The sequence below is a fragment of the Anticarsia gemmatalis genome, chromosome 9 (genome assembly GCF_050436995.1).
Source record: "Anticarsia gemmatalis isolate Benzon Research Colony breed Stoneville strain chromosome 9, ilAntGemm2 primary, whole genome shotgun sequence".
Lineage (NCBI taxonomy): Eukaryota > Metazoa > Arthropoda > Insecta > Lepidoptera > Erebidae > Anticarsia > Anticarsia gemmatalis.
Genome location: NC_134753.1, coordinates 7664229 through 7676353, shown reverse-complemented (window position 1 = coordinate 7676353; position 12125 = coordinate 7664229). Strand labels below are relative to the sequence as shown.

The window sequence follows — 12125 nt, the reverse complement described above, 5'->3', positions numbered from 1 at the left end:
ATTTGCCAGTGGCTATGTTAAACTGCGCCGGCGCATCATCCGTCTTACTGCTGCGTAAATTAAAGCAGGAGAACGGAAATTACTTAATGCATTTTGGAGATATAACAAAATGTTTTGTTTATTTAACTTTCAAGACCAAGGTCGTGATTTTTTTCTACCGATAACGTTGTTAGGAGACGTGCCACCCAAACTCGTTATCAATTGCGCCTCAGAATGCATTTAGGCGGGTAACAGGTTCAAATAAACGTTGATTTAACATTTAAAGTTTTCTTCCAATCGGCACGTTTGGCTCGGCCACCAATAAATTCATTGATAAAAAAGCGAAACGCTAATAAGTTAAAAACTGCCGACGGTAAATCGACAATTCCGAGCAACGCTCTCTGTCGAACGAAATCATCGATTTTTGTATCTTTCCCAAAACATTAAAGTCATTTCCGTCAGCACTTTAGAAAAACTTGATGTTTTTGCTCAAACTGATTGTACGGTGCTCTTTAAAAGTTGGTCGAATTAAATGAGACTCATTGTAAACGTTTACAATAAATTGTTTTCAGTTTTAGATACATTTTGTTTTGTGGGTAAATTTGGCCTGGTTTTTGTCAATGTTATTAATTCACAAAGATATAAATTTATGTCATGTACAGACCTTAAGAAACATGTATTAATTATTTACTACTATAGCAAATTAATTTGAAACATCAATATCTATAATCGCCAATCCTTCACTATCATTCAAGACTTTAACAGTTGATGTAAACCTATAAACTACACCTCATTCAGGCTCTTGAAAGTTTCGCAATATATTTATAAAGCTGACATATAGCCCATTAAAAAAGCAAAATAAGAATAAAGAAACCATTAGGTGAATCGAAGGTTAAATGTGGCGCGTAGACACAGGACTATTAGTATTGGCGTGAAATAATGAAAGCCATTTCACAGTATAACGTAACTTGTATGTTCATTAAGGCGGGTGTCGATGCCCGCGCCGGCGGGTGCAAGTTGCATAAATCAGTCCCGGGAATGCAGCCCGGCGCCCTAATGCGCTTTCGGTGTCGGTTGATAGCTCACCCCTCTCCCCTTCTTACCTTAAATCGCTCCTTTTCACACAATCATACCCCCCAATGATTTTATGGCCAGCTCAAGGATTAAAAATGCAATGATAATTGCGACCGTCCAATTGCAATGCCTCAACAGTTGCAAAAACCTCTGTGACGTCATTTACTCTTAATGACATTCCGTTGGGTTTAAACTACCACAAATCTCAGTATAGGTTGTTTTGTCCGAATATATTCTAGGTAAATTGATGCACGCCAGAGATAGCAACGCAACAGATACCTGAGAGATGAATCATGCTAATATCTGAACATTTTGTGCAATATTGCAACATGGGTTCAAGGTATAATTCATAAGAACAAAGATCGTTTCTATTAGATTTACCTAACTCATTCCAAACATTATTATGATCATAGAACATTTCCGTTCACAAGAAGTGAAGTTGTTATTAAAAAACATTAAAGTAATGGAAAGTCCACCTCCTCGAAATGTGAGACATACATTAATTAATTCGAATTTAATATCAACTGACCCGTAACGGTTTTTGGTCATGGACGCATGCGGGCATGGCAGCACCTGAGCGCTTTTCAGATTGTGATCATACGAATGAACGTTTAACTGCACTGACTGACTTGAATTTTTATATAGAAAGCTGTATCACATTCTTGGAAAACCTTCATACAGCAATAAAACTGTATCGTATCACACAAGAAAAAATACTCGTTATTGCTTGTCAGTAACCAATCATCCACAATCTCATGGGATATTACGCTCGCTGAAAAACGTGTAATTTATTGATAAAACAATCGTCAAGAAGTTATTCCCCTCATTCACTCGTATTCACTGCGAGATATCGCCTAATAAAGTGTGATCCCCTAATTGTATGTAAATCAGCACACTGAAATAACGAGATTCCGCATTATAAAATAAAATGTTGTTAAAAAGTACTGTTTTATGGACAATATATTGAGTAGTAAACGTGACACTTCTCACTTGCGTCGACCAATCGGCCGGCGTCGATTAAGTAAGATATTCGATTCGTATATTCAAATAAGCGAGACTCGAGTTTTAATACGCTTTTATTATTTCTCTGATTCTTAAGTTTTACTGTAAGTACGGTACGTTTCGCCTGTTAAAGATAACGACCGGTGACGTAAAATAACTTTGCCAATTTTATGTGTTGGCTGACGGCAAAAATGACGCGTTTATTTTAAAAAACTTCCTAAATAGAATAATTCGTATGCTGTGACATTTACGACGCTATGCAAAGGATGTTTTATATTGAATCACCCCGGAGTCACTATTTTATTGAAGTCGTAAGAAACCACTTTATGACAAAGCCATTATGTGCGCCGCCAGATAATATCTACTGAAGTGACTCCTAACCGTAATATTCAAGCCTACAATCTAGTAATAGCTTCACTTAGATTTTTAATGTGTAGCCATTGTGGTTACCACCGACCCTTGTTTATTATTATCAATTGTCTAGTTTTTAATGTAATATACATGGGAGCCCCATAATTGTATGCCTCATTATATTTAAGTTTTTGTGTATTTTAAAGCACCTTGATTATTTTTAAGATTCAATTAGTTTCATTCATTACTTAATTTAATACAAAGATGATAAGTTTAACGTCTCTATTTTAATTTTAACGTGTAATAAACCGTACCCACTACCTATTATATAAACTTAATACATTGGCAACGTTTTACACTGGTAAAAAGGCGTTTATAATGCTGCTAAAAGCATTTTAAATAAATAAAACGTTGGGACTGTAAGGAGAGTGTTAACTGGCCACACCCGCATGTCACAGGTTCAACATTTTATACGTCAAAAGGTGAGGTACAATATCGTAATCGTAATGTGACGAGATCTTTTACGAGCACACAACCAGTTTTAGGTACTTTTTATTTCTCTCGCAAATAACAAAATTGCGCTTAAAACTTGTGACTCAAAATGGCTTTCTCGGATCGAAGGTTAAATTATTTTTTGAGGCGGATTATTTTCATTCAAACTTTAAATGTACCTACCTAATAACGCATACGTATGTGCGTATCCTAAGTAGGTTAATAAATATAAAAGTTATATCTATAAAATATTCAGATTTAAAATTGTATGCTGAAGGATCAGGTTTTAAATGAGCCCAGCCCACGGTTGAAATCACTATTGATCGTACAATGCGAATGATACTAATGAAATGATACGTGTTACAAACAAAAGTCATGTTTCACGTACAGTTAATCTTTGGAAGGTTTCAGAACGAGTGTTCTGATATCGTTCGCGGGACACGACTTATCGTAATTTAGAGCCCCCGATTAGACTGCGCCGGCCGACATACACTAACGAGTATTCATTTTTTATTTTTATACAACAACAGTACGGTGCCGATGTTTTGTCTCTACCGGCGATTGTGCAAAGTTAATTGGATTGTTCGCTTTGAATTGTTAACAGTACTACTACGCTGAAAATCACTCGATGCGACCATGCAATCTGTCCAATTAATTATATTATTTTTTTGTTACGTACCTTTGTTGTAGTCGTTTTAAGTGGCGTCCCTGAAGATACAGCGCATATCTCCACTTCGTAGCGATCCACGCCGGCTTCTCGGTCGAGAGAAACGGCCGTTGACAGTATTCCCAGAGACGAATCTATGTCAAAGAACCTGTCCACTTGCCTACCATCACCAGTCACATTCACTATATAATATTCTAAACCCGATTTAAAGTTATTAGTCAGATTTAACACTGCGGTTCCTGCCGGTTCGTTCTCAGCCACGGAGACTGATTCGACGTTTGTCCACGTGACACCTTGTAACTCTGTACCACCCATAATGACCGTAAGATAAGTTTCAGTACTTTTTTGTTCACTAAGCACGGCCTCGTCGGTAGCTTTGATAACCAGGTTCCACCGAGCTTCGGGAGTCGCTGGAGGATAACGTAACGTCAATGCGCCATTGCTTCTATGTAGGTCAAACAATTCGTTACCACCATTGCCAATAAGCTTGTAAGTGACTAATCCGTTTGTTCCCGAATCTAAGTCACGAGCTAACACGTTCATTATAAATATTCCTCGACCGGCGCTCCTGCCTAGTCTCTCAGTGTTGAGCACGGCCGCGTTCATGGATACAAAAACTGGAGCGTTGTCGTTAATATCTTCAACGATTACAGTAACTAATTTCTCAGCGGAGAGCCGCTTCGACGGTGGCTCTGCTCTATCATAAGCGACAACGGTTATTCTGAACGTGTCAATGCTTTCTCTATCAATAGGTAATAAAGTATGTATGACCCCGGTTATGTTATTTATGGCAAAGTGCCGCTTGCTGTCATTGGGGTCTTGATGCGTGATCGAATAATAAACTTTGCCATTTAAACCAGAATCTGGGTCCTCTGCGGTGACTGTAACTATCGGCGTATGCTTCGGGATACCTTCTCTTATTTGACGTACAATAGCCGTGTTAGTGAAAATTGGCGCGTTGTCGTTTGCGTCAATTACATTTACAGTAAAAGATATGCTCGATGATAAACTCGGGCTGCCATTATCTGTAGCTGTAATGTTGAGAACGTAAGACGTCAAATCTTCGTAGTCCAGTTGTTTGTGTAAAAACAACTCACCAGAATAACTGTCGATGAAAAACGCTTCCTTTCTGTTTCCCGAGGTAATAGAATACTGCAATTCCCGATTGATACCCAGATCGGCATCGGTTGCGTGAAACTGAATAATCTTCTTATTTACAGGCTCAGTTTCTAATACTGACACTTTCATTTGTGTCTGAGTAAACACAGGCGCATTATCATTTTCATCCAGAACGTCAACCGCAATGGTGGTCGTAGCTGAAAGACGAACCGTTTGGCCGGAGTCATGAGCCATCACTGTCAGTAGATACCGATCAGTTGTTTCACGATCTAATGGCTTGTTGATGAGCAGCTGTCCAGTCGCTTCATCCAAAGAGAATTTTCCTTGATCGTCGCCTCCAATTAGTTTGTAGTAAATGTCTCCATTTAAGCCTTCGTCGGCATCTGTCGAGTACACTCGCATTATGGAGGCTCCCACCGCAGCACCCTCAGACACTTCCACCTTATAAGGGGTCGATATAAATACAGGCGCGTTATCGTTGACATCGGTGATGTATATTGTAACTCGCACGGAATCAGATAACTTAACCTTTCCGTTATCACTAACTGTTACTGTCAAAGTGATGTAATTTTGACCATTTACAAGTGCCAAGCTCTCTCGGTCAAAGGATGTCAAAGTTTTAATAAATCCGTTTCTAGAATCTATTCTGAAATCATTTTGTGCAATAGGCAATGAGAAGGTTAACTCCGCATTACGGCCAATGTCTCTGTCCGTTGCTGTTAATTTTCCAACAAACGTGTCTGGAGGCTCATTTTCTTTAATTTTGAATATAAACGTGGTGTTTGTGAACTGAGGACTGTTGTCATTCTCATCCAACACATGAATAACAACAGGCACTTGCGAAGTTCGAGGTGGTTTGCCATGATCGGTCGCTATTATCGATAACGAGTAATAGTCTCTTTCTTCCCTGTCTAATAAACTTTTCACATACAAGTAACCATCTGGAAATACGCCAAATTTTCCGTCAGTGTTGCCTTCCGCTATGTAATATGAGATCCTTCCACTTGGGCCTAAATCAGCATCAGAAGCTGAGATTGCAAAGAACCTTGTGTTCACCAACGTTGATTCAAGCAAGGAAGTCTCGTATGAGGTATGGTCAAAAACTGGTGTGTGATCATTTACATCATCCACTATTACAGATATTGAATGCTTGGCCGCCAGAGCAGGACTGCCGTTGTCGGTAGCAGTTACTTCAATGAACATCACGGTTCCAGGCTCGCCAGAAATTGGTTTGTTCAAGTAAATTACTCCTGTGGTGTCCGAAATACGAAAATTATTCTCAGGATTATAGCTCAGCGTGTAAAAAATAGTCCTGTTGGAACCTGAATCACGATCAGTCGCTCTAGCAAAGTACACTTCTTGACCCACGGCCATGTTCTCTGGAATATGGATTTCATCTTTATCTTCAATGAATATCGGATAGTTGTCATTAACATCTAACACCGAAATATTCACAGTAGTAAAACCAAATGTTACGCCAGTTTTAGCCATTACTTTCAAGTGGTAAGTCATCTTATCTTCTCTGTCAACATTTGCGTCGGTGGTAATAACACCTGACTTTTCATCCATTTTAAAAATGTGCTTCGGATCGCCTTCTAATATGTAATAAGATATTGTATCACTTGATATTCTGGCACTTACTTTGCCCACGTAACGACCAATCTCTGCCTTTGAAGTGCCTTCATCTTCAAGAATCTTAAAATGATATCCGTTATAGCCATCAAATTGAAGATTATTACGTTGCGACGTTTTTACTATTTCTACTATAGCATCTTCGAATGCTCGTCTATTGCCTTTATCTTTACACGATATTTTTAGTGTGTACATTGTCTCTGGAGACTTGCGAAAGTCTTTCTGGAGCACAACGTTTCCAGTCCAAGGTTCAACGTCAAAATAACCATCTCCACCACTCTCAAGTCTGTACATAATTCTAGCATTTTCACCTTCGTCTAGATCCAATGCTTTTACTTGCAGAACATTCGTTCCTACGGGCAATTCCTCACTGATGCTTTCAATATACCTCTGAGGGTAGAACATTGGGTCGTTATCGTTAACATCTAATACCTTCAACAATATCGTTGCGGTAGATGACTGTGGAGGAAAACCTTGATCTTTGGCTAACACTTGTATTTCATAAAGAGGTATTTTTTCTCTATCTAATTCAATTACTGTACTAAGTTGCCCTGTAATAGGGTCTAATATAAAAGTATTTGGGTACTTTCTTTCAATGCTTAAGGGCAAATAATATGAAACGGACCCATTGGTACCCTGATCATAATCGGATGCAGTGAGGCTAAGAATTTCTTTTGTAGGTTTTATATTTTCATGCAAAGTTGCATTTATCTGGGGTTGAGAGAAACAAGGAGCTTCATCATTTTCATCCAGTATGGTTATTTTCAATCTTGTGTATGCCCATTTAGGGTTGGGACCACCGTCTCTGGCTGAAACGTTTAATTCAACTGTTCCTTGAATTTCCCTGTCTAATATTGATTTTGTTGTAACTAGACCGGTCAAATGGTCAATTGTAAACCATTGTTGTTGATTACCGTCATAAAAGTCATAGTATATTTCCGCATTTACCCCCGTATCTTCATCTGTCGCCGTAATACTAGCTACATACGAGCCTGGCGGAGCTAATTCTGTCAATACAGCTGAATATTCTGACTTTTCAAATACAGGCTCATGATCATTTACATCATTGACATGAATAACTAGGAATGAGGTAGCTGTGCGTGGTGGAGAGCCTCTGTCAGTAGCAACAACGGTTAAATTGTACTTGCTGATTTCTTCTCTATCTAGAACTCCGTTGACATGCACTATGTAAACACTAGATGAGTTTTCTAAACGAAAATGATTCAACTCATTACCTGAAGCAATACTAATGCTCGTGATACCGTTCAAACCCGCATCTAAGTCAGTTACTGTAATTGCAGCTACGAGAGATCCATTCTTAGCATTTTCATCGACAGTTGCGAAGTTGGCTGTCGGTGGAACGTACGTAAATGTAATAAGAGGATCATGATCATTGGCGTCTATTAGATTGACCGTGACATAAGTACGTGCGTCCTGTCGCGGAACACCATGATCTTTAGCAATAACTGTAAGAACACATGTCATATTACAAGTGGTATTACTACAATACTTAGGGCAATTCAATTTCTTCGTGGTGGTTATCACTCCAGACTCGGGATCCACTGCAAACTGTTTTTCAGTATCAGTCACTTCATAGGTTATTTTGCTATTATCACCTAAATCACTATCCGTGGCCGTTACTTTTAGAACTGTAGTTCCGGGTGGTACACTCTCGTTTAGAGACACTGAAAAGTCACTTTGATCAAATATAGGCGGATTATCATTAACGTCTAGTATTGATACGTTCACTTGAAGATACCCGTATTTCGGTGGATTACCGCCATCACGCGCTGATATATTGAGGATATAAAAATCCGTCGTTTCTCTATCCAATTTCCCCGTCGTTTCTAGGTGTAGGTACGACGTTTGACCGCTTGGATTTACGGTGACATTTAACCGAAATTTTCCCTCAGCATCACCGTCAACGATTCTGTAGTCATTAGCGATACCGTTTTCTCCTAAATCCTTATCAGTGGCGGCATCGAGCAATAACTTTGTCCCTGCCGCTGCACTTTCAGAAAACGCCACCGCTATACTTGGTTCGGGGAATTCCGGATAATTGTCGTTCACATCTGTCACCCGTAATCGCACTTCTATCGGATAAGTCGGTTGACTCGATAACACAACGAAAGCATAACGGTCCACAGCTTCCCTATCAAGAATCAAATTAGTCCTGATCTCACCGGACACCGGGTCGAGGACGAATTCTTTAGGGGGTTCGTTGAAACGATACGTGAATCCGGGCTTCGTCGGGATCTTGCCAACGATGGTACCGATGGGCTGGTCTTCAGGCACGCGAAGGTCGACGCCCGTGTCGACGGCGCGGGACTGCATCTGCTCGGCAGTGGCGCTGATGCCCGCGCCGGAGAGCACCGCCAGCGCGACCAGCGCCACGTGCCATCGCCCCATCCTCGTCATGACACCGACAAAAACATCGCAGGGTTGTTCTTCGTCAGCGAAAGTTGACGCGCTCCGGGAGCGCTCGCTGTGTCCCGTTCGCGCAGACTCGCGCACTCGCTCTTGTCAGGTATGCAGCATGGCCGCGACGACCTGCGCGCGCACGAATATCTCACGGAGAGTGCGACCCGCCGCGGCTGCGCCTACGCCGTCACATTCATTCGTAAACACGTGACAAAACACTATCTACAGCAGTCCAACACCTATGTCCGCAAGTACACTAAGCAAACCTCGTCAAACAATAGTCACCCAATCACACGAACACAATTTAAAATCACTTTTCAGTTATGTTTTTGTTTTTTTGACAAGTGAATAACGCGTTGAATGCGGCATGCGGGCGGCGTCGCAGTCGGCGCGGCACTGGCAGGCGGAGGCCTCGCCGGCCCGCGCCCCTCCCTCCGACCCATCGAACCTCCCCCGCAGCTTTGAAAGCTTCTACTGTAGCTGCGTGATGATGATGCCGAGATAATGGCCGTTGAAGGATTCTACTATTTATTGTTCGATACGAGTCAGTTACCATTCCAAGAAAAGCTTACGGATTGTAAGAAACCGCATACTTAACTCGATATCTAAAGAAATAATACATTCACTTATTTATTTTCCTACTATTTGCTCACAGACTGTGTTAGATAAGTAGAAAAACACATTTGCATATTTTTTTCTTAAAACGTACATTTTATTAAATAACCAGATAGAAAAGAAGTTGTGCTTTAATTTGTTTAAGCTTAATGCGTTAAGTCCTTGTACTGTACTGTATACTGATACGCGTATCAAAACAAAACTATCAATAATATTATAATTAAAACTTCTAAATGTAATTTTGTAGGGATTGCGCAAACGATTGGTGTGCGTTGATGTCTATTATATGTGGCTACGAGGCAGGCGCGTGCGCTCCGGCCAGCTGTGTGTAGTAGTTAGTTCCGTGTCAAGTTGACACAATGCTTGCTTAATTGCTACACACTTTATTTAATTGCTATATTTATTTTACACAAAATACCGTGGTAGTTATTTTTCAACTAGAAGATTGAATCAATTTACTAAAGCCTTAACGTGCCGTGAAATTTTGTTGGTTTAAAAACGTAATTAAATGTTATGGTTACTTCTCTATTTACATTTGAATAGTAATAAAGTAAATTAAATGGTACAGTGTATTTTTAAACAACGCCCACGTTGAAGATTAATACCTGTAACGGACACTTAACAAGTATTGGTAGATACCTCGGTAGCAAAGTGGCTCTTAACGTAAACTAAAACCAATCTTCTACAATAAATAGCGAAACGGGATGCGATTTCCGGGAATCACAAGGATATAGTAGGATTTCATAATTTAATATAATACACGTTATTAGTAATGGCAATAGTCTCGCCTTTAAGTGAGGGTGATTCATAAAAAGTGGAGGCCCTTAATTACTGCGCTATACGTGTCGTTCGTAATTCCTATCATTGCAAATATGTTTGATTTAATCGAAGAACCTTATCGAGATTCGTTGTTTCCTTCAAGTTCATTTGATATTAAACTGTACTGGGAACGGCAAGTGTTCGTGAGTGCGGGCCACTCAACCTGTGTTTATATTCAATAGCTATTTGTAAATACAATTCGTTACTGGACATAAATGAAACAGCATTCCGTTTATCTCACCATTCTACAGTTCAAAGATCCAGTTAACTGTAAAACCAAATCAATATTTATATTTATGCTAATTGAAAATATGCAATGCATTATGTAGTCGCATGAAATAATAGGCGCCAATTTTATACGCCATATTGTCTCGGTAAATTCTAAAAGTTAATAGCTCATTTAAACTGTTGGGCAAACAATAGTTGTTGAATAATAACTGTAATTTATACCAATTAGAATAAAATATATTCCTATACTTAGACCGGAGTTAAAATAACCAGAGTGGTTGAAACACCCAGCGTCGATGTAATTAGAAATAATTATTACCATTTCATAAATAGGAAGCTGAAATACGAGAAGCATGTACTTGTTTAACGTTTTAAGTAGTGACTATTCCTTTAAATAGGATGTAAGGACTCACTAGAGATAGAATAATCAATAAATCATAATAATGGAACTCTGCATTGATTACATCAAAGATACAACTAATTATTGTATGAAGTTTTATACCTATTTCAAATAACCAACAAGAAATATTAGTAATAGAAAATCAGAAAAGTACTTATAATTAAAAGCTTATAAAGCTCATCGTAGTCCATCTAGCGGTTGTAACGAAAAGCTCTTCACACCACAAAGCCTTACGCTGTTTGAAACTTCGAAGGCTTCAATGTGCGAGCTTTCGCTGTTACTTCAAATCTAGCGTATAGATGGCGCTGTAAGGACATTACTGTAGCAAAGCTTTCGAACACAGAATAATACATGAATGTAAGTTTACTTAGAGTCCGTTTAATATTTTACGGGTAGGTGTCAGATAAACTATCTTATAGATAAGGTTGCATCAAATATATGATAACATTGTCAAAAATCTACCAGTTTAGCTAACCGATTCTTATTCAGCAGAGGTAAAACCAGAACTAAGTATTTTTTGAAGCTTTGTAAAGTGATGAAAATTTAATGAGAATGTTTTTTTAATGAAAGAAAATTGGTTACGTGCGTCATACATTCAATTATTTACTTAATTGAGGTAAACTAATGTTAATTAATGCTTTCTCATTACAGCAATAAAAGTATAATTCCTTGCCAATAGAGATTACCTACATTTTTTCACAAAATAAGTTTATTTTTTCTGATTTGATCTTTACGGGATAAAAATCATAGTCCTGTGTAGCTTTTTTGATCAAACTGCAAAGCATATAAGCCTTTTACACCATTCATCCCTGTTCTATGCCAGAAATGTTTGACTGTTCTCGTCATACTTAACTCGGTCCTCTACAGACTAACGATCATCAAAAACACGATAACTGCCAAAAGAAAACTATTTGTCATTAACATTCATAGATTTGTTTACGTCTAAAATAGTGGAACTAAAACTGTCTTAAAACATAGTTAAGTGTAAGAGTTGGTTCAATATACATCCGCAGCGGGGAGGTAACGGTAAACAAGGTGGGAGCCACCAACCACCACTACCGTCTCCACGGAATGACAATTGCGTCTACGACTAACGATCGAAAATGGACGGCTATTTTTAAAATAGAACTATAGAATTTATCGCCATATTTTTAGACCCTACGACGTATTAAAATGTCCTCATTTCGCTCTATAAATAACCGACACGAAACGCTATTTCTGAATGTTCGTGGTTATTCTAGAATGTTCTATAAAAAGATTATGTAAGGCACTGAAGATTGGACGATAAAAGAGTCTAAAGAATATCTTGATCTATGTAACAAAGAA

General features: G+C 38.9%; 1 protein-coding gene across 1 annotated transcript in view; it reads right to left on the bottom strand.

Moving 5' to 3' along the window:
- Positions 1 to 9018, bottom strand: part of ft (cadherin-related tumor suppressor fat) — a 101800-nt gene extending 92782 nt beyond the window's left edge. Inside the window, exon 1 of the mRNA XM_076117910.1 lies at positions 3578 to 9018. Within this exon, the coding sequence (XP_075974025.1) occupies positions 3578 to 8734 (5157 nt within the window). The 5' untranslated portion in view covers positions 8735 to 9018. The remainder of the gene's footprint in view (positions 1 to 3577) is intronic.
- Between the last annotated feature and the right edge of the window lie 3107 nt (positions 9019 to 12125).